The 23,043-nt window shown below is 46.3% G+C and overlaps 1 protein-coding gene across 2 annotated transcripts; it reads right to left on the minus strand.

Annotated features, from left to right (window-relative positions):
• Window positions 1–1,046: 1,046 nt before the first annotated feature.
• On the minus strand, window positions 1,047–21,414 carry wdtc1 (WD and tetratricopeptide repeats 1). 2 transcript variants are annotated; one of them, XM_088602889.1, is made up of 16 exons: window positions 21,014–21,414; window positions 18,657–18,815; window positions 17,186–17,269; window positions 15,483–15,529; window positions 13,682–13,793; window positions 12,584–12,771; window positions 11,517–11,699; window positions 11,063–11,157; window positions 10,230–10,345; window positions 9,213–9,288; window positions 8,688–8,784; window positions 7,551–7,724; window positions 6,551–6,786; window positions 5,536–5,704; window positions 4,552–4,744; window positions 1,047–3,995 (listed from the first exon to the last, which is right to left on the minus strand). In XM_088602889.1, the coding sequence occupies exons 2-16, from the start codon at window positions 18,720–18,722 to the stop codon at window positions 3,798–3,800; spliced, it is 2,034 nt and encodes a 677-aa protein (XP_088459015.1). In that variant the 5' UTR covers window positions 18,723–18,815; window positions 21,014–21,414; the 3' UTR covers window positions 1,047–3,797. The 2 variants fall into 2 exon arrangements, with proteins under 2 accessions (XP_088459015.1, XP_088459014.1); XM_088602888.1 differs by having other exon boundaries at window positions 21,025–21,413.
• Between the last annotated feature and the right edge of the window lie 1,629 nt (window positions 21,415–23,043).

Genomic DNA, 23,043 nt, shown 5'->3' on the forward strand with positions numbered 1-23,043 from the left:
GACCCCACATTTCTCTCGCTGGCAGGTGATTGGATCCGTCTTCAAGAAGGCTAGCCAGACGAGCAGGGGCTGATGTACTGTAGGAGCAGCAAAAACAAACTACTCAGCAAAAACCAGCAGACATTGATAAACGAAGCCGTAACCGCACCGATACAGTGAGTCCATCATGCTGGAGCCCAGGGAGCTCTTTTGTAAAATACCACTTCAATATTTGGCTGAGGAAAGGCGGCCAATTAAGTCACCATGAGAGGTGCTCATATTTAAGTTCCAGCTCTTTTTTTTTTTTTTTAGAGCTCCAAATCGAAGGCCACCGCATTGAAATGTCAGGGATTGTTTTCTTAGTGAAGGAGCTGGGGCTCCTTGACCAAAAGGAGTTCGCTTTTTTATCTGCAACTCTGCAAACGCTACAAAAAAAAAAAAAAACTGGAACTCCAGGACTCCCTAATTGTTCCCCGGAGGATGTTGTGCAAACTGCAATAGAGAGACCTTTCAAAGATCAGCTCCAGAAGGTGTTCCAAGAACATTTGTACAAAATGTTCTCAGATTTGTTACTTTTATGATGCAGTATCCCGCCTGTATTGGGAAGACTAAAAGTTACAAAGGTTTAAGGTACACATGTCCACATGCGCACACATGCTTATAAGTTCCATACAAATAGCTATCCAGACCTGAAACAATTACATTGAAAAAAATGTTTTCTTCTACTTAGAAGCCCATTTAATGTGAATGATATTGACCTCAGTGTTACCCTGGTGCTGGTAACACAAACTGGATAGAAATGTATTAAAGAGTTATATGGAGGAGAAAAATGATCTCCAGGTCTTCCAACAGGGCCAGGGAAAAAAAAACATGTTGTTCCAATATTCTGGACTAGAAAGGGCAGCTGTTCACCAAAGGAACAGAAATGCTAGTCAGACCAAACTTGAGGTGATCTTCCTACAGTAGTAATCCAACTTTATTCTTTTATACCTCTTGTAGCAAAATCCAGTCATCAGATTGGCAGAGTAAAAATGAGATGAACAAGAAATACACATGGAAGTCTCGTGTTAGAAGCTCAAATCTTTATATGGTGATTTCCTTTTTAATAAAACAAGAATTCAGAGCTTGTGGGGACCTAAAACTGCAGTGTCCAAAGAAGCATAAGCTTGAAATGCTGGGTATATTCACACAGCTGTATCTAGGGAGTCCAATCTGTCCCTTTTCTAAAAGTAAAGCAAGGATTCGCAAACGGCCAGTTCCATCTGGGACAAAGCAGTAAACCAATGCGATTCATATAATGTAGGACATTAATCAGTAAGTCCACAAAGAAGACCATATTCACCTGGAGACCACATGCTTGTGTGAATCCACAGTACTGATTCCACTGACCTGCCAGATATACTGTAACAGAAATATTTGTGACAGCCACTTTCCTGAATTCCTTAATCTCGTTCCTTTATAATTTCCCTTGCCTCCAATAAGGAACAATTTGCCGGTGTCATGTTCTGTACCTTAACTCAGATCAGTAATGTGTTTATCGGTGAATGACAGCGAGTAGTTGTGTGTACATGTGAAAATCGCAGTAGAAGCCACTTAATTTCCCCCCCTGCTCTTTTCTAAACATCTATGTCAGCGGGTCATTTAGTTTCAGCTGTCATGTACACCTGCAGTTTATTCTCTACCCTAAACTGTGTAACCTGGGGAATTTCTTCCTCTAAAAAATAATTATTCCTCTCCGTCACATGCTTTTATGGGGAAAAACACCCTAAAGGCACATGAGGAAAGGAAAAGAGAAAGCTTCCACCAAACTTATCACAATTAGTCATGTTTCAGAACACACAAAGCAAATACACCTGTACCTTAAAGGGGAAGTTGGTTTTTGAAGAATAAACACACCCTAACATGTTGACCAAATGTGCCTATCACACATTTTAAGTTGATAACAAATCCTCAGCAAAATGTTAAAGCGTGCATCACAAAAGTCAGTACTAAAAAATGTTAATATATAGGCCTAGGTCCCAATTTCACCTCTGGAACACGGCAGCAACACACACTGCAGGTGTTGGGGTTTACAGATTATACACTATACCTGCTCTTTAGAGATAAAATAAAAAACATCAAGTTAACACAAATATTTTATATATTTTTTTCCAATGCCAGCATAAAACCAAAGCTATTTCAGACAGGTTTAAATCCTAAACAAGTATAGAATTTGGTAAACATTCTTATTGATTTTTTAAATTTCTCCAGTAATTTCATTGGAGTCTCCTATAATTTCATCCTCTTAAAGCTAAAAAGACGCCTAATATTATGGCTTATTATTAACAAAAGAACACAAATATAAATTCATTCATATCTTTCATACATTAAGTTATCCTGCTATATTTTCCAACTAAATGCTAAGTAATCAATTAAAGGTAAACACAGAAGATACACAAGGAACTTTAAAATTAATGTGATTCACCTATTTAGAAACATATCTGAAACAGCAATGGTCTACTTTCGGAATATTAGTAAAGAAATTAAAGAAACAACAAAAATGTGCAATTTTTCATGTATCACAATTATGTTCTTAAAATGTTCTGAACTTAAATGTTATTAGCTTAAAATACGTTTGCAAGATGCTATGTTTGTGTTTACATTTTCTCTGTGTTTTGAGTTTGACACATTTGACGGACAGGTGTGGTAAAGCATGTTTATTTTGAGGTAAAAGTCAATTTCCTCTTTAAGGTTGCTTTTAAAGCAAATCATTTTAAGAAAAAAAAATCCATGAACCAACACCAGCATCAGCTTTCAACACATAAAAAGTATTTTTTTTTTACCTTTACCCCCCCTCAGGAAAATGAGCACTTAAATAAGCTACCGACAGTGTCTCAAGAAAGTGATAACGAGACATAACACTGTTTGCCAAGAACATTTCCCAACTAAAATGAACAGAACCCTTCCCAGAAGCCCCCATATCCTCACTCACGTCAACTGTTGGCTTTCCTCAGCGCCTTTGCTACTTCTCCAAGCCTCTACATTCTCCTGGAGAAGGCAGGAGCGCAGCACTGCTACAAGTGAGAGCGGGCACAGCTAATGTTTTTGTTTTCTCTCAACAAAGGCAGCTTCTATGACTCATTTAAAAAGGTGAGATTGGAAACTCCCTTGGAAACCCATACTGAGGCACCGACCCACTGCCAGAAAGCCTAAGGGGAACCAGAGATGCTTGTGTGAGCATTCCAGACGTGCGCAGCTGGGAGACTGCATCTCTCCTCCATCCAAGAGTTGGAAGAACGGACAAGAAAAATACAACTAGAGAACAACCTGACGTCGTATACGTGGGCTTTGGAACGATGCGCTGTGGGAGCCGACTCATTTTGGTTGGGGGAGGTGGTGGTGGTGGTGGTGGTGGTGGTGGGGGGACCCGTGCTCCTCTAACCCCGCACCCCAGGAGCTGTCCGCAAATCCGTAGCGCTAATCCAACTGTTGACTTTCCATCGTCCTCCGCAAAAAAAAAAACAGGCGCCAAAAAAGCATTCTGCCTCACAGCCCTCTGCTTGACAGGGAAGAGGAGGAGGAGGAGTGAGGAGGAGTGGACAGGGCGGCAGGGACAGCAGGGGCACACCCTCCCCTGCCCCCGCCGTCCACAATTGTATGCATAGCGTAGAACAGTGGCAGGCTTTCGATCGCACGTTTTCCCAAGGAAAAAGGGGGAAAAAAAAACCAAGAAAAATAATCATGGAACAGAAAATCTAAGCCCCCACCCTCCCCCACACACACACACTATCCCCCACTCCCCACAGTCTGGGCCGGGCCAGGCCCAGCATGGGGTTTCTCTAGCTGGGCCGGCACTGAACCTGGCCCTCAGAGCTGTCCTCATCGTCGGAACCGTCAGGCCCCCCGTTACTGAGCCCCGTGATCCGGTAGCCCATGTTGAGCAGCATCACTTCCAGGGGGTCGGCGTTCATCCGCCTCTGGTTGGCCTGGGCTGCCCCCTCCATGTCCTCCACCACCCTGCCGTTCACATCCTCGCTCTGCAGGGGGAGAGGGAAGAAGAGAGCTCTTACCGAGAGGCGAGGAGGACGGGCTCAGGCGAGAAAGAGGGACACAATCGGAAAAGGAGAGCAAGCCCTGAGAGAAGGAGGAAGAGGAATAAAGTCCACTCCCTTGAATAAGATCGTTTAAAGACGCATTTCTGAGACTCCCGGACCTCCCTTTGCAATCAGTCACGCCACAGAAGTATCAGTACTCATCTCCTGGTGATTCGCAAAAAACAGGACCGAGATAAACAGCAAGCACGGAAGAGAATGGCCGAGATTACAATCTGTACAGGAACACGAGCCAGGATTATGGGTGGAAATACTGATTAACAACCGCCAGAGAAATATACTCACCGCCCAGCAACAACAATACAAAATGAGCACCGTTCGCTCAAACCTACTGCACCAAATTCTCATTCTGCGACTTCTGGAGGAATACGATGAAGTAATTGAGCATTATGACAGTTTGTCTCTTTTGATGGAAGCATGTCCGCAGAAACGGAAAATGTCTAAGATTCGAGGGGGATGAAGTCTGGGGGTGCTGGCGTACCTCTGGCCGGGGGTTCCAGAGTCTGACCACAGGGTCGATGCCGCTGGTGGCCAGGAAGCAGTAGCTGGGGTGGGGCTGGAGGCAGTTCACGATGGACTCGTCGCCCTGCAGGATCCGCGCCAGGTTCGTAGTCTCCTTCTCCCAGATGAAGAAAGAGCCATCGTCCGAGCCGCTCACAATGTACTGCCCTTTACTGCAAGCGAGAGCAAGCGTGAGGGCAAGGCCGTGTTCCACAGATCTGACCTGGGCCTGTCAGACAGGCCGTCGGATTAAATTTCAGCAAAAGCCTTATGATGGTCAACAGCAGTTTGGACTGGAACGTTCTTCCAAAAACAACCGAGGCATGCATCTATCAGTCCATCCTTTCTGCTAATGACCTTATGTTATTAGGTCCATCCATTTTCAAACTGCTTCATCCCCTGCAGGGAACTGGGGAGGCTGGAGACCATCCTAGCAAACAACAGGCGCCAAGACAGAATACAGCCTGGACGGACTGCCAGCCCATCGCAATAGGCGCGGATTGAGAGCATAATGTACTGTATTCTGAAATTATCAACTAAATACAATTTCAGTTGTATTTCACAAAAACATTTAGGAAAAAGCTCTCAATCATGTCCTTGAAAAGGACTAGAAAAGCATAATACATATGAGTCCTTCAAATTGTTTGATATTCTAGTTCTATATATGCGTGTTTATATTCAAGTGCTGCAGATTAGCTATTTGAAAATATAAATGTCAGTATTTGGCTGCAGAAAGAAAAGGCAACCTTTTCTGACTCTATACCACTCAGGTTATCATAAAAACTAAGATGGTTTCTTTTGCATGCAGAAAGCCAACAGTCACTGCTTCATGATGGACCGCTGTCGCGATGCAGCTGTTCAAACAGGCCAGGGCATGTTTTGAGCACGACCCGATTTAAAAAACAAAAAAAGGACACAGCCTTGGGATCCAAACTCCCAGCCAGCGCGGCCGTGGGGCTCCTACCTGCCGAAGAAGTTGGCCTCTTTGATGTCGGTGGTGGTGTTGCAGTGGCCGCAGTATCGGTGCTTGTAGTCGTAGCTCCTCTCCCTCAGCACGGCCTCGTCCTCCGATATGGAGTCCTTCCTGCCGATGGAGCGGAAGCGCAGAGCCCCCCCTCCCTTCTTGTCGTCCGCTGGAAAACACGGATGGACCTCAGCAAACCGGGATCACGCACGCATCCCGCGGAGAGACCGAACAGGACGCAAGTTTTTTCCCCCAATTTCCTCTCCCCCCTGACCCTTTTTTCTTACAAAAAGTACAAAAGAGGACTAAGCAGTCAGTTCGGTGGTTTAGGTCAAGGATTTCCTGGTTCTGTCACCAATAGCCCTGTTTTGACTGCTGCACCTGAGCCAGACCCAGGACAGACCTGAAACTAGAAGATCCTGCCCACAGCAGCTTGGCTGTTGATCCACTGCACTCCTTGAGCTGTTCAAACACGTAAACACTGCACTTCCCTAATTAATGCATTTCCAAACATTCGGAAGGCTTTACAGTATTTTATTTGTGCTACAGCTCTAGGACGTTGCACGTGCTGCTCTAGAATCTGTCCAGAGAAGAGCACCCAGATGCATCCTGCGGCCTTAGGGAACATCCTTCACTGACGGGCTGAAGGAAGTGAACAGAGAGGAGGACAAGGAGACCCAATTCAAGTTGATCACTGCCTTCAAGGATTTTGAAAAGTCAGCCCAATAGGCCTCTTATGGACTAACAGTGAAATATGAACCAGAGGAAACTGGAAGTATGTTACAAACTGAGAAAAGGGAGCACGTCTTTACCCAAAGGGTTGTTGGAATATGGATCAAGCTACCTAGACATGTTGTTGATAACCATAGTGATACCTAGGCTTTTTCCAAGAAACAGCTGAATGAGATCCTTGCACCAATTAGCTACTGAACAGCACACGAGTATGATGGTGCTCTCTTGTTTGCAACGCTTCTTAAATATGCTTCAGGTCAAACCAGGGGGTAACTGTACTCACAGGTATCATTCTTGGAGAAGAGGGCCGCCTTGATGTCCTTGTCCAGAGCATCACAGGCGCTGCTGTGAGCCTGCTCTGGGAACTTCCCCTTGAAGTCGTCCAGGCACTCCATGGCCTCCGCCACGTACTTGAGCTCAAACAGGCAGCGGGCCAGGCGGAAGTGAGCCTTCAGGTGGCCGGGGTTCAGGGAGATGGCCTTCAGGCAGTCTCTCAGGGCATCATAGTGATCTCCGTCCCTGCCAACACCGCGCACCAGGTCAGTACACAGGGCGCCAATACACGCACACGATGCGCCCGCGTTTGAACTCATTTTAATACAACCGTCTCCCATCTTGGGTGGCCCAGTGGCGCAATGTGGTCAGCAGTGCTGCCTTGCAGGGTGCTGGGGTTCTGGGGTCAATTAATAGGGTGCTACCTGTGTGGAGTTTGTATGCTATCCCCAGGTTCATGTAAGTTTCTTCTGGGTGCTCTAGTTTCCTCCCATAGTCCAAATACATACTGGCAGTTTAACTGGGTTCTGTAACTTCTAGTGGTGGTGCTGGTCTGTGTTTATATCTGTGGTGGTGTGGCTCTGCAGGCCAGTCTCCAGTCTTGGCCTTGTTAGTGCAGGACCAGAGCTCTGCAGGCCAGTCTCCAGTCTCGGCCTTGTTAGTGCAGGACCAGAGCTCTGCAGGCCAGTCTCCAGTCTCGGCCTTGTTAGTGCAGGACCAGAGCTCTGCAGGCCAGTCTCCAGTCTTGGCCTTGTTAGTGCAGGACCAGAGCTCTGCAGGCCAGTCTCCAGTCTCGGCCTTGTTAGTGCAGGACCAGAGCTCTGCAGGCCAGTCTCCAGTCTCGGCCTTGTTAGTGCAGGACCAGAGCTCTGCAGGCCAGTCTCCAGTCTCGGCCTTGTTAGTGCAGGACCAGAGCTCTGCAGGCCAGTCTCCAGTCTCGGCCTTGTTAGTGCAGGACCAGGGCTCTGTGGGTTGTCGGTCTCCAGTCTCGGCCTCGCCTCCCGACTCACCACTTGCGTTTCATGTAGGCAGCAGCCCTGTTGCCATAGAGCATGGCGTTCCTGCTGGCCTCCTGGATGCCTCGGCTGTAGAGCTGGATGGCCTGGGTCCACTGCTGCCGCGCGAAGGCGTCGTTGGCCTGCTGCTTGATCCTCTCCAGCCGGGGGGGCAGCTCCCCCGACAAGCTGCAAGAAGAAAACGCAACGCACAGCGCTGAGACCGCGCCACGCGGCTGAGAGTGCACACACAGGGTGGGCTGCCCGTCTCAGCACAGAAAACAGAGCATCACAGCAACGAACCAGGCTGAAATGTTCCAGTTCTTCCTGGATTTTTCCAGGAATCCATGATGTCAAAGAGAATGATATTTGTCATCACCCTATTTTTCATTATAGTGTACTGTAGTTTACATATTTTCAAATACGGCTCAGCATAATAAGCAATAGTACAGAAAGTGCTGATTCTGCAACGTTAGATTTCTATTGCAGTTTCTAGTGGCGTACCAATACAGCTTTACAAAACACAGAGCTTCACAAGAGGCTCCTCTGCTTGTTACAGAACCTGCAGCTTTGAAACCTGTCATTTTATAACACTACAAGCTGCGCAGATTTGCCGAGCAGCCTGGTTGGTTTTCCTGTCTTCCTTCCATAAAAAATAAAATTAAATAAATAAAATCAAACGCCACCAAAAGGCACTGCAGCCAAGCGGATGAAGTTACTCCCCATATCACCTTTCCTGAAACGCCGTGTTTGAAAACGCGGAGAGTTGTGAAAAGACAAACCACTGTGAAATGCAGTAATAAACACCGTGCATTCAAGTACAAAAATAACTGAACATAGTCCGAACCAGAAAAACTGGTGGTGTTCTGCTAACAGAACGCACAGTCACATTAAGCACTTGGGTAACGCAATGGAACGGTACATGGTACATTCTCATTTCGGCTCATTTTCATTGATGTTGAATAAGAAATAACTGAATTAGCCACAACTCTGCAAAGACCAAAGAGGGCTAATTACTTTCCTGCAAATTTTCTTCCTTTAACCACAACACTGAGTTTTTGACAGCTGTATACTGCAATGTAGCCCGGGCCTTATGTTTAAGAGTACGCCCTGCACCTCCATGGGATTCAGGCGCGCGGAGAGAGTCCTTACCTGGTACAGATCTTGCTCTCGGCCAGGCGGAAGCAACTGCTGGGCAGGTGAACCCCATTGGAGACCCCGTTGGTGGAGGTCTTTCCGTTCTGGACCTCTGCAGGGAACAACGAGACAGACGCATGGAGGCCCTCGCACTCTCGACACGACGGTGCCCGAGCCTCGCGGAAACTGGGGTGCCGCCGGGCGGGTTCTTGCAAAGAGGCATTTCCTTGCCCGAGACACTCATGCACCCCCCTTGGGAAACACTGGCAGCTCTGTAGCCTGTGACAACGTGTTGAAAAAACACTCCGCTTCTCTAGCCTCCCAATGAGGAGGAGTGCAGTTTGCATACGAGAGCCCGACGGACAGCATGGTTCTTGGGATACAGGGGAACAGCTCCCTGAGTCTGTCTCCGCAGAGCACTGTTCATTCTAGAGGCGGGCTTCTGTGTGTGCCACAAGACACGCACTTCATGACCTCCATGGCAGAGCATCCTCCTGCTGGTGTGAAGTTTGTTAAAATAAGAAGAAATAAAACACTGACCTCCGGACGAGTGGCACTTTTTTGGCAACAGGAAGGTGTATGGCCTCTGCTTAAAAGTCAAGTCAAACAAATACACCTAGAAAGGAAACGAAACACAACGTTAACAAAAAGAGCACATACAAGGTTTATGGCCTCATGCGTTGGCTTTATCTCTGAATATGAGATAAGGCTTCTTTGTATTAAGTTGGACCTTTTTTCTGTATGAATTTCGGACTCCCTCAAATTAGCTGGGTACAGCCTTTTGAGTTTGATTGCACTCTAACTAATGCAAATGTTGCCGAAATCACTGCAACGCCTTCCAACACCCTGCACTGGAGAGTGCTGGGACACGGCAGCAGTGGACTACAGGTGCTGCTTCCTGCAGGTGAAAAGATACAACGTATTAAATGAGAATCATTCCTGACATGATGTGCAGAGCTTTCAGCACTCACTGGAGCCACTGTAACAGAGCCTAAGGCGGAGGACGGGAATTAAGCTTTATGTAACAATCCGATGAATGTGCTACTGGTTTAAGTCCAATGTCGGGAGGTCATTAACAAATCCCCACCCCGTGCTACACTGCGAGCGGGCGTCAACGGGGGCAGGTAACTGGCCTCCAGCCATCTCCTGTTGGACAGAGTGTCATCAGCCTGCTGTGTGAGCGCCCCGCCTGGGGTGCCAGCCTGCGTCACCGCCAGCCAGACTGACAGAGCTCTGCCAGGTGAAGGGAAGTCTCCTCTGGGCACAGCAGGACTCGTGGAATGAGAAACGGGAGGCGGGAGAACAATTCCGCAGCGAAGGCGTGCAAGGTCACCGACTGCCCCAGGCTGGTACGGTGGGCACAGCAGAGTGGCAAGGAGGAATCGCTTAATCAAACTCCAATCACCTTGCAAGCCCAAAGTTAAAAAAAAAAAAATGAAACTACAGCATTGCTGATAAACCCCGTACTTGCTTTGAGACTGCTGGGTGCACCGCCAAAATCTAAGGAGCCCGTGCAAGAGAAGAGCTGGTTACAAGCCCTGGGTGGTGCCTTCTTACCTGCTCCCCTCCCATGTTGACCAGCAGCTCAGTGCCATCAGGGCTAAAGGTCACGTATGTTGCTACCAGGACTCTTAGCCTGTTGTTGTAATCAGGTAGTTTCACTGGGAGATGACCTGAAATAAGACAAGCGAGGGGTTTAATTCAGTGTTGCTGCATGCTTCAATAAGAGACTCAACAATCCTGAGCAGTACAGCTTCCCACAAATTATCCTGCAAGTTAGCACAATCTGTTATGTGGGAGTAGTGTCTTGATGCTGCAGTCTGTGCAGGATCTAAAATATCAAGAAGGAGCAAGTGCCTTTTCAGCTTGAACCAAAAAATGTCAAATGTTCCTCATTTGGCACTGCTGCGTGATGCAGGACTGAGGCATCGCATTAGAAAGAATGCCCCCTAGTGCCCCTCTATTTTTTATCAGCGGCAGGAACTGTGCTGCATGGAAAGACCTAAGGAGACAGCTTAAATAACCTGACCCGATTCAGCTTTTGCAGAATCAATCTAACCAAAGCTTCTGCTTGTGCTAACGCAAAGCGAGCATTATCAAAGAGCCCAAAGCCCAAAACGTGATATTCTTAGACTTAAATAGATGTATATAACATGCATTTAAGCTTTGAGCACTATGTTTTTCTTTTATAACACTTCTTCTTTTGCATTAGAATCTCTTAAGGACAGGATAGTGCTGTGAGATCAACTGATCTGACATTGCTTTGTGTGAAATGCTGGTGACTCCATAATTAACAATCTTAAAACAACCCATCTTTAATCATTATTAGCCCGTGATGTAAAACACCCCTGCGCTGACTCATCTTCAGATGGTAACAGTGTTTAACTGACCTGCTACATAATATTGGCCAGCTCCATCAGGGATCGGCTTCTGTCTCTCACAGAAGGTGTGCACTCCTGCTGATGTGCTCTGACTCATTGACTTCCTGAAAAACAAAGCACTCCCATTTCACAGCTGGTTTATGCCGCCTATACAGGGCTCCGTTCTCAGTGCAAACTGGTGGCCTGTCGTACTGAAAGCCTACTAAAGGATCTTCAGCTCCCTTTCAGAAAACAAGCGTACACCAAGACACTCTTCCAGGAACAGGGGAGTGTGCACATGCGTTACAACACAAAACTGCAGTCCTGTACAGATTTAAAATGCAATTATTTAAAAGCAGGGCTGAGTAAATATTCCGAACAAGCAAAGCAAAGATGGAGAGGCGGTGCCCATGACTGTGGCCTGCGGCCTGTGCGATAAGAGCTTTAGCCTGTGCGGGCAGCAGGAGGCGAGGTGCAGGCGAACCTGTGGTCATGGATCATCCGGATGTCATAGAGGCGAACAAAGGGGCCGTTGGCTCCCACAGCCAGGTAGTTGTTGTCCCGAGGGTTGACAGCCAGGCACTTGGCCTCCACCAGCTGGCCGCAGTACTCCGTCAAGTCGATGAGCACCTCCGAGTGCTTGCTGCTCTCCCTCAGGTCATACTGCCTGTGCCAACACAGGGGGAACGGACACAGGCCGTCAGGACACAACACAGGACCGAGACAGACCCCATTCTGCAGAACCACCGAAGACGTGCCACTCTGAACCCGTCTCACGGCTGGGGAGGGAGATGAGGGTTCTGCAAACCCTAATCTCCCTCATCTTCTGCAAACCCTCATCTCCCTCCCCACCGCTAACCGGTGGGGAGGGAGATGAGGGGGGGTCACCGCTAAGATTTAATAACGGGAACAACTGTGTCCTTGGTCGAGCTGAGGCATGAGAGTGCTCACAACAGAACAGCAGCGGGACTATGGCTGGACAGGTTGTCAGAAAAGGTCCTTCAACCAGGGAAAAATGGAACATGAGCCTGGACTTCCTTTACAGATCTTCTGGTGTTCTAGCGGGTAAGTGGTGGAGCCCAGTATTTGAAACCACTGCACACCGGACAGGAAACAACAGGGATCACATTTGTTTGGAGGACAACATCCAATCGCACTGGCCTAATACTGCAGGAAACGTGTGTTTTTTTGCTGTTTTTCCAGGAACTATCATTCCTGATTCTCAATTAACCCACATCTTCCTCCCCACCTTACCCACCCCATTACAGTGTTAAATGTCATGTATATTTTTAAGATACTGCTTTCAAACTTTCATGACCTGGATCCAGTACAGCCACCGGGCCAACAACGGGCCCTTCCTGAGCTCAGAGGCTCAGAGGAAATACCAGGCTTTCCAAACCCAGTACAGTTGCTTGGCATGAATTATCAGCCCTTGAAACAATGAGAGAGCACGGTGTATCAAACCCCTAAAACTGGCAGGAGAACGGACTACTAATTGGAAGCCCCCCGATGACGAAGACGCCATTGAGGTCTCCAAGCTCGGCGTCTCACCTGATGACCCCGTCCTCAGCGGCGCTCCAGAAGGTGTTGGGCCACATGGGGGCGGTGGCGATCCTCTTGACCCGGTTGGTGTGGTCGGCGAACATGTGGATGGTCTCCTTCACCGTCAGGTCGTGGACGTGGACCTTGGAGTCGGCCGCCCCGGTCACCAGGATCCGATCCCCCGAGTGAGGCAGGAACTGGCCGTTTCGCGAGAGGGGGGCAAAGGCCAGGTGTTGCGATTAGCCAAGGCACGAACAAAAACTATTCCCTTTCATTAGCTCAGTTTTCATTAACGAAATACAGACTATTTTCTCATGTGGTTTTTAAGACCACTTTAAAACTGGTCAACAGCTCTAGAAGACTAGAGATTGGAAAAACATGCCAATGGCATTACTCTCAAAGGGAGGCAAGGCACTCTGGGATACTACAGAAACACTGTACTTCCTGTAACGTCCTCTCATTTGGTTTAAAGGGGCATTTTTAGAAGTCACTCCACTTTTGGTTTCGTTAGAATGCCATAATGTAGTGGTTCCAGGTCCCGGTGAGACACACCTGCTGGTTTTCTTTCCATCTCACCCTATTTAGATCCCTGAAGCCTTAATTGATCTAAGAGATACCTCGAATCGAATTTTTGCATTTTGTTTCTAGTCACACATTTGGGACTTTATTTCACTTACAAAATACAACAGTTACAGCTCTACCATTTGGAAGAGCTGGGAGGACACAGTTCAAGTGAATCTTATTATTAAGTCAATGAAGGGTTTGATTGTGTAACTGAGGGCCCAGCTGGAACAAAAACCAACAGGTGTGTGTGGGTCACCAGGACCAGGACTGGGAACCATTGCTGTAAAGTAATCAATGAAGATGCAAGTATTATTTAGCATACACCCAACAAGATCCGATTAAAAAAAAAAAACAGAGATAACTGCTGTTCACTTGAGAAAAAACAGGGCAGCTTTCCACCTCTGGCACATTAAGAATGACAAGAACAAAGAGCGTCAGTAGTTCATGAGGTAACCTGCTGTAGCTTTCCCTTATGGGAATGGGGCTGCTCTGGAAACACGACAGAGGACTCAAACCGGAGGCAATTCCAACAGTCGCGGTTACCTTGACGGAGAAGATGTTAGCCGAGTGACCGGTGTGCATAGTTAGAAGCTTCTTGTGGTGGAAGGGATCCCACACAATGGCATGCTGGTCGTCGGAGCCAGACGCCAACAACCTGGAAGAGCACAAACCGGAGGTGGAGCAGGCCTGAGGGGGAAGACGTGCCGAGCTCTGGACCCAGAGCCAGCAGCCCGTCTGGGTCACAGGGCTCGGGCCCGACCCGGTTTGGACGGCACTGAGCAAGGAGAGCCCCTCCTCCCATTTCAGGGTAAGAACAGAGCTTGGGGGGTTGTGAGAAACAAATACATGACAGCCTTTCTCTCACATGTTTTTCCCCCCCAACTCAAAATGGATTAAAACGTGAGAACGGGCAGCTCAGCTGAAGGCAAAGCAAAAAGAATGGAAGAGAAGTAATTATACCTCTTGAATAGCTGAATTTACAAAGTCAAATTGTATTATTGTTAAACACAAGAAAATAAAAACGAAGCGTTTTGAAACAACTAAGGATCCTCGCAAATGAGAACAAAGCAAAAACTCAAATATTTGTTAGGCTTGTGCTTGGAATTTTTTTATAGATTGTTATTCTCAGCAGATATATATATATAACTCATTTATAGTTTCCTCAGTGCTGTTTCTGCACTTCAATGAGCAGTATTTCACAACTTATGAACTTACGACTGCACAACTGCCAACAGCTGCTTTCCTTTAAATACCAGATCAGCGTCCACTTCCTTTTTGGCAATATCCCTTCAGTCTAAAACATCAACACCCATCTTACTTGTGTAGTTTAACCATGACTCTGCACAAAAGAGACAGGGGAGTGTGGCTATTTTTGCCTCACTAAAACCTTATCTTCTAGGGATTTTAGTTTTCAGAGAACAGATCTAACTGGATGCTGCACAAAAATAAAAGCACTGGAACAGAGGTTGGGAGCAGTCAGGCATAAAGTACGACCTGGATAAACCAGTTAGGAGACATGGATATGAGCTTTACTATAGAGAGTAGTCAGGAAAAAACAACCAGCCTACTCTGAAAATTCTTAGCAGCTGACAAGTCTTAAGACTCTGTTTCTTGCTGCAGCTCTGTAGTTTATAATGCTGTACTGACACACTGCTAAAATTGTGGTAGAAGCGTAATTTTGTGAGATTCACAATTGAGTAATTAAGTAGGGCCCTAATGATTATTACATAGAACAAAAAAAAAACATCTTAATTTAAATGTTAGCACAAGCACAGATCCTGCTTCCCTATCTCAATAATTACCAAACTTTTGCCGGAATGTTCTGTACACTGAACATGTATGTGAAGTGGAAGATTTTTCCGAATGTGCCCCCCTTTAAAAGAAACCAGGCTCCTGGTCTCCTCCGGTGTTGTCTTGGTGTTCCATTAATCGCAAAGACAATAAAATTAACAACAAAGCAGAGCTCTGATATAAAAGCTCATTTTAAGATGGAAGAAGAGAGGAGTATGAAAAGAGCTTTGTGTATGAAATAACCTTAAAAACAGCACCGGAGCTTAAACCTGCCCAGCTCTTTCTTGTGGTTCCACTGTGCGACTCCACGCTTCTGGGTCTGAGGGAGGTGTACTGCTGACCGGCTCACTTCGTAACTATGCTGTCCCCATCCCTAAGGGCGCCCTCGGTCTTTGCAGGCACACCACAGCTCTGGGGTCTGGACTGTCCCCCACCCCCCTAGACAGGCTCTTTCCAGGCCCTCTGGCTGTCAAGTCAGCTTCAGGTGAAAGTGCAAGACCCCGTCCAACAGCAGTGTGGCAGTAGTGGGTGGGGTTTAAACACTAATACTTACTCTCCTTTTTCGTTCCATTCCAGGCAGTTCACACAGCCTGAGTGGCCCTGAAACACAACACAAAAAAAAAAGTGTCCCGCATAAATTCCACTCCGAGCTTCAGCAACCTAGCCTCCCTAAAGTTCCCTCTTAATTCAGGAGATGCACAGCTCACGTTTCCACCCACTTTTCTGTGTAATGGGGCTTCTCATTGTGTGAGTGCTCTGGGACCTTTAGGAATGAAAACCAATACATAGATTAAAGAGATTATTATTCCTCTACCTTCACCACTGCCTGCCATGATTCACCGGAGTATTGTGACTTTGTGACAGCTTGAAACCTCTAGCCACACAAGCTACGAATGAACATGAAAACAGAAATGATGCGGCTGCCTCAGCCACACTGAGAAACAGGATCACCTGTGAGAGCTAAAAACAATTTACAGGAATGCTGTACGAAAAGACCCATGAAAAGAAAGGAGCTTGCAATTAGTCTTGAAAGTTCTTCAGGCAGGCACCACTAATTGGAAAAATAATCTACATGACACGATATTAAATCTGTTCAATCTGTCAGATATGACTCATCTTTCCAACGTGCCAAAGGGCATTGTAAGGGGCTTGGCAAATTAACTCTTTAAATGAAACATTGTGTAGAATTTAAGGATGTGTATTACATCGCCACCTTGTGGTATACCATCAGCATTGCACAACCAAGACTGTCTTGGACACGCTGACTAGGTGCTATAATTTTCTCCCCTTCTAGGGACCAGGAACCAGGAAGCCTGAGTAATGTTTGATGTTCCTTAGGTACCCTGGAAAACATTTCACCCCCAGATTAAGTTTCTCAGTAATTAGTTGTGTCTTGTGTCTGGGACCAAAATTCCTTGATTAAGATAACTGGCAGCATACTGCTCTGTGCTGCTGTTATATATCAAATTAAGGGATTTTGATTTTGTACAGGGTCTCTCAGTCCGAAGGCAATTATGTTTGTGGATTTGGAACTCGAACACAATAAAGCATCGTCACTCCTTCCTAAAATTCAACTACAACGCAAATTACCACCCTTAATACTTAATCATATTAAGATAATGGAACAAGTTAGGGGTTTATTCCCTGCTGAAAAGAGAAGAAAGGACACAGCGTTTCAGCTGTGGGGCCTTCTTCGGGTGCCTTCTCCACAGCTGAAACGCTGTTTTCTTTCTCCTCTTTATAGCATGGAATAAACCTGTAACTTGTTCCTTAGCAGCCTACGCATACCAACGCAGCTACCTACTTGAAGTATATTAATATAATGACTACATGATTTAATGTGACGGGGATGGGCTCATGTTCATATTTTCAAAGACATGCTCTTAGTCACACTTTAAATTGACAGCTTTGTTCCCTCCTTAGCAACCCATCCTGCTTATTTCTGGTCTCTTCAGACTGCTTTGTTTCCAGACACCATGCATTTATTCCAGCAAACAAGGAGCGTGCTGTGATGGCCTCCTCACACTCTGAGACTAAAGTGGTCTTTTTCTCTTCAACACAAACACGGCTAAAATACAACAGATCTGACCTTGTTTCGCCATCGAGAGACGAGTATGATTTCATTTTTTTTTAAATGCAGCTTCACGACACAAAGTACACGGGCGTGCTCTGTGTCTAAAGCTGGCAGCCCGCAAGTCAAACCTAAGGCAATCCGGTGTGCGGTGTGTGGTGTGTAGCAGTCACGCCAAGCCATACCTGTAACTCTGCCTCAAGGCCCAGCCTCTTGATCAACGGATCAGTGACGTGGTAGTGCCTCTGGAATCCCAATGCGCTCTTATCCTGCCACGACAAGACCAAGACCCCCTGTCATTGGAGCTTCACTTACTTCACTGGTCGCTGCTCCAGATATCGATGGTCGACCACCCATCTCTGACACAGAGATGCCGATGCCATAATGTAGACTAAATACACTTGGCAAAGAGCGCCAACACTTTTTTCTTACACGGTTCTGCATGCGGCTCTGTTTGACACCACATGAAATAGCCATAAACCAAAGCCAGCCTAAAGTATTTACTCCCACCTTTGGGATTTACTTCAGGGAAAGGGTATCCAGTTAATCCGAGACAAAATGTCTATGATTACTACTGAGAGGTAAATCCGGGAACCCACACCTAGTGTTCAAATGCTCAAAGGCACTGACAAAGACAACCCTACAGACGTCTTCACAATCAGCAGTGAAACACAAACCCGAGGAGAAAAGTGGGAACTCTGAGGATTTTCATCTGAAGTCGGCAAAGGAGGCGCTTCTTTACGCAAAGGGTTGTGGGAGTATGGAACAAGCAGGTCAACACTCTGGTTTCTTTCGAGAACAGGAAGGGTGAGATCCTTGGCTCAGTCACCACCTAATTACCAGGAGGGCTAGAGAGGCCAAATGGTCTCCTCTCGCTTGTAACTGTGTTTAAGTTCTTAAACAATAACCAAAGCTACAGCTTGATTTTCTTTCAGAGAAAATTCATAAACCTGCACTCCTAATATCCTATCAGTGGGAATGACACCTTAAGAAACCACCATCAAAAGACCCCGGTTCATTTTTATTCAAAATATTACAAAAAGGATATTGCTTCCCTGACAAGACTGTAAAGCTAAATGAACTGAGCCTCATTTGTCATTCACTGTAGATTGTAAAAGGCAGTGAAAATGACTAACACTGACAGCTACCAAAAAAGGCAAAGCAGAAACTCTAAAGTGCCTCAAAATGTCAAAGCACTCATATGGAGAGCCGTCAAGCACATGATTGTGAGTCTGGCCTCTGGGTACTGGGCTCGTCACAAGACTGGTGCCAGGTTCTTCCTAGAGATGGCACACAAGTGGACAACAGCATGAGGGTCATTTGGCCCACAGGTGACCAGAGTGTCCACGTTTTTTTGGCACACAGCTCCCCCTTGTGGCTTTCTGGGTGTGTGTGAGTGAGTGAGCACCTTTCCAGCAGAAAGTACAGGTACACCTAAATAATGTCCACCTGACTCAAGGGTGACAGTGGAGAGTCAGAGAATTAACTGAGGATTCTGAAATGGTATAAAAGAAGGGTATAAAAGAAATATCTCAATATTCAAAAACTAAAGACACAAAATATGTCTCAGCTTTCTCACTGTGAACTTACTCATGGAACAGATCCCACAGTCCTAGGAATGCACAGAGAAAAGCTGCCAAACTGTGTGGCTCTTACCCTGATCTGTCTGTGCAGGATGTCATTGATGATATTGACAGTAGCCATAGCCTCACAGCAAATCATAAGATAAAGACTGGGTCAGCATTCAGCGTGCATTGGGGCAGTCCCAGCCTCTCTGTGTTTGCAGGCTTCCCCGCAGCAAAGACATTTAACAAGCTGGGAGAAAAAAGGAAAAAGAAAAGTGAGATTAGATTGAGAAGAAATGTGGATGTATAGGACATTGAAGCCCGTTTTTACTATGAAATTAAAAAGGACGGGAGAGGGTTACAGTATTCAACTGATGTCTTCTATACAGTGCAAGCAGACAGAAGCAGAAGTGTTCTGCGTCTGTTGCTTTGGTTGATTTCGACACATTGCCTGACCGCGTATTTGATATTACTGAACAAACCGGCGGAGTGCACCCTGCACATATGTTTATGTTGACAGCCTTGCCCTCTGTGATTTAAAGCTGTTATATGTTTCAAAGTACAGCATATGATTTGCTTTGTTGCAGAATCTGTCCAGATTTCTTTTGGTCCCGATAAACACACAAAGCTGTACAGAAGCACATGAACAACTCTTCAAGGCCGGATCTGTGGACTAGCTGGGGAGTAAAGTGTGGCACAGAGGTGCAACGCAGATTTACTTCCCCTTCCACACGTCCCTACAATCAGCTGCTTCAAGCATTCAGCTGCTGTAAGAACTACAAAGCACAGTCTGAGGAGACAACACCAGAACACAATCAACAATGTGCAGCTGATCATCTATACACCACTTACACAGGTAGGCTGATCATTTAGGACAGACACCTATTATTAAATGTATGCTGACCTCCCAGCTTAACTTGTCCCCAGCAAAAGCATGAACATAACCTTGGTTCGCACTGTTGTTCTTGGTGCTTCTGACAGAAATGTGTAAGTTTTTGCCAGTGACGGAGTACACGTGCCGTCTCCTTAACGGATACATCTGCAAAGTGTGATTGTTTCAGCTACGGAAAATGACAAACCTAGAAAACAAAAACTAAACGCACAGCAGGCAGGGAATTACAGGATCGTGGGGGAGACCAAGTCTATCCTGGCAAGAAAACAGGCGCAAGGCAGGGTACGCCCTGGACGGGAGGCAAGTCCATCACAGGGCAGACAGACACACACACTCACAGCAGGGGCGGTTTTCCTGGAGGTTAGCCTGTGGGAGGTAACCTGAGCACCTGGGGGAAATCCAGGTGGATACAAGGAGAACATGCAAACTCCACACAGACAGCACCCCAGGAATTGAACGCGGGCGCAGAACTCCTGCGTCACCATGCCACCCTCTGAATAAACACTTTGCATAAAATATGACCTCCGCAGAAAAAGCAGACCTATGTGTTTTCAGGTTTTGTAGATCTCTTTAAAGTACCAGCAGCAGATGAGCTGTGAGAAGGTGTTAAACTGGTCAAATGAAGACAGTGACGAGCTGATTCAGGAATGAAAACCTGCGAATATACCGGCCCTCCAGTACCTCGACCGCCCAGCACTGCTCTCTACTTGGTAAATATACAAAAACCTACTCATTGCTCCGGACTTTTATTTAATACCTGCGCTGTTTTGTGCAACACCAAAGAGTTGCGTTTGATTTTCATCATGTATCATTTCGGTGGGCCAGCTGAAGCTACAGACGTGCCAAAACCAGGACGGCCAAACTGACTGACCATTGTGTTCATTTAAACTGCACACGCAGTAGTCTGTGTCAATAGAGACCTGCACGTCTCACCAATGACCCCGTTAAAAAAAAAAATCGAACTTAGTCTGAAGGTGGAAGTAAACAAACCTCATAAACACCTAATAAAATAATTTCTTCAACATATCGCATTCATTTGCGACACTGCGTTGTTTTTCAAAATATCACGTCACGCGAACCTTTTATTTGGCTATCGTGAAACGGCACGTAAAGAAATAAATTAAACATACAGCTATTGCATATATGGTCAACATAATCATGGGTGTAAATTGTGATTCTTTTCATTGGTTCGCCGTCTAGTACACTTTCAGGATTCGGGTCTAAAGTGGCCATTTAGGAGCCTACCACAGACGAAACATAATAACACTCGTACACCACATCCTTTAGAAAAGTTCCTAGAAATATCAGGTGAAGCTGTTTCCACATTCCTATGCTGTATGAGAACAGGTTTCTGGTACAGGGTACACTTTCTTTCTCAGTGGTATTGTTCACTTGACGTACTGTCTCTCTGCTGCCTTTTACTGTACTTGCCAGCTGTAAATGAAAACCTACTGTTCTCATAAATACCCGTGCTTCAGTAAATTCTTGATCAGTCCCTAAGTGCCATGAAGCACGGTTTCTTTGTCGGGCACTGAGTATAAATACCGCACACGGACCTTTTACTTACCTGTCTGGCCTGGAATTTGCAGCAGTGAATCAAAAACAGCCTCCAATTAATTCGCGCATCCACCAGAAAAACCGGCAGTCCGACCCACACTCAGTACAACGCACGCCTCTGATAATCACACGCTAAAAAATAATGCATGTTATAATTTCATCTTCGGAATTTGTACTTCAATATCTGTTTCTCCCAACTGCCGTTCTAGGACTGATCCCTCCTCTAAACTCTTACGCAATGTTTTCAACTTGGTCCTGGCTCGTGTAGCGGCTGTTGCGCCAATATTGGCCGTAAGAACTTTAGTGAATTGCAACGCAGGTTCTGTTTTGTCGCAACCCTGTCTGCCGAAAAGCACAGGCAGAGTCTACCAACCTACTGCTTTATGAACAGATTTCTCAACCAATGGGACAAAAGATGAGGCAACGCTGGAACAGGGGCATTTGAGAAAAAAGGGTGGGGAAAATATTCCAAGGTAACACCGGAGGGCCGTGGCTGATGGGATCATTCGTGGGGCACTGTGGGATCTGTAGTTCACTCGATAGTCGATCGTTTCAGCAAGTTCTTGTAGTTATTCTCAGTGCTAAATTTTAAATTTAAATTAGATATTTTAACACAGGCCTAATACAGCCCAGACGGGACGCAAGTCGCAGGTCATACACACACGCTAGACAATGACGATTTAGAGACAGCTCCCACTTTAACGGTTTTAATTATAATTTATACAAATTATTTTCCTGGGATTCTGACCGAACGCTGAAGTTTTACAGATGATCATATCATAAGATGACTAAAATCATCATCAACTGTTTCTGAAATCTCAAACACAGGAACAAAATAATTGAAATTACATTCTGGGACACAGAGTCCGGGGGTGGACTGGTGGAGCACAGCTTTGCACTGCTGTGTGTGATCTCTTCAATCGGTTCTTGATCAGCATGTCTTCTACAAGGAGCTGTGTGATGGACTGGCAGGAGTCATCACAGGTTCAAGAGGCGTTCTCATTTGTTTCTCATGTGTGCACTACATCTTGGGAAGACTGGCCCGAGATTCTGTGTATACAGCACACACGGGCCTTAGAGCAAAAACAAAAAAGAGTAAAAATAACCAATTTCCCTTGATCTGTGGCCAATAACTTTGTTTTTTTTAATGCTGCTGTACCAAACCTGTCTATACAGGGATCCACAGCCGGCCACTTTTATCAGTTACTCCTACTGCTGGGAAACTCAGTGACCCCTTGCATTGGTGCACAGTGCATTTGGCCCTTCTAATACACAAGTGCTTTGGGAAGTTATTTTTAAAGGTGCTATATAAAATAAAGTTCATTATAACTTATTATATTTATTAGTACTAATATTAGTATTGGCATTGGTATTTGTACTGGTATTGCCATTGGTATCGATATTAGTATTAGTATTAGCATTAGCATTAGCATTAGCATCAGTATTAGTCCCACGTGCATCTGCTTCTGCGCTTCCTGTCAGCCTGGGCCTCTTGGTGAACAGGGGCGGGTGCTGGAGTTGTGTGATTTTGCAGGCGCGTCTGGGTTCCTTCTGGTTGGTAACGCTGCTTTTGGAGGGCCAACGCTGGCTTCCTCTTCCTTTGGCCTGGAGAGCCCTGATGCCCTTTCCCTCCAAACTGCTGGATGCCACAGTTTCATACTTCCAGGACGCGGAGATGATTTTTTTCTCGGCCATCCTCTCTCCCCACCAAGTCGACGAGCTTGAGGTGGTTGGTCCTGAATCTCACTTCGCCACTCCCTGTCTGGCCATCTGGCAGTTCCAGTTTTTCTTTCCTGTGGCACCCTGCGTGGGCCCGTCACCAAACTTGTCACGCCCAGTGCAGGCTTTGGGCGTCTTGTAACCTGGCTCCAGTTCGTGAAGGCCGGTTTTGTGTCACTTGTGCGGGCAGGAACCCTGGTTCCATCCCCTCCAGGCAAAAACTGGCCCACTGGGTCGTGGATACCCAGCCCTGGGACTCATCTGGGCACATCTCGTCTGAACACAGGTCACTTCTCCGGCCCAGCTCGGG

The sequence above is a fragment of the Lepisosteus platostomus genome, chromosome 13 (assembly GCF_059453375.1).
Source record: "Lepisosteus platostomus isolate fLepPlt1 chromosome 13, fLepPlt1.hap1, whole genome shotgun sequence".
NCBI lineage: Eukaryota > Metazoa > Chordata > Actinopteri > Semionotiformes > Lepisosteidae > Lepisosteus > Lepisosteus platostomus.

Coding starts and splice junctions, on each gene's coding strand:
- wdtc1 (XM_088602889.1), bottom strand. CDS start 18,722: ATGATTTGCTGTGAGGCTATGGCTACTGTCAATATCATCAATGACATC. Junction 10,346..11,062: donor TGGCCAATATTATGTAGCAG/GTCAGTTAAACA, acceptor GTCTTATTTCAG/GTCATCTCCCAGTGAAACTA. Junction 9,289..10,229: donor TCAACATGGGAGGGGAGCAG/GTAAGAAGGCAC, acceptor TTTCCTTTCTAG/GTGTATTTGTTTGACTTGAC.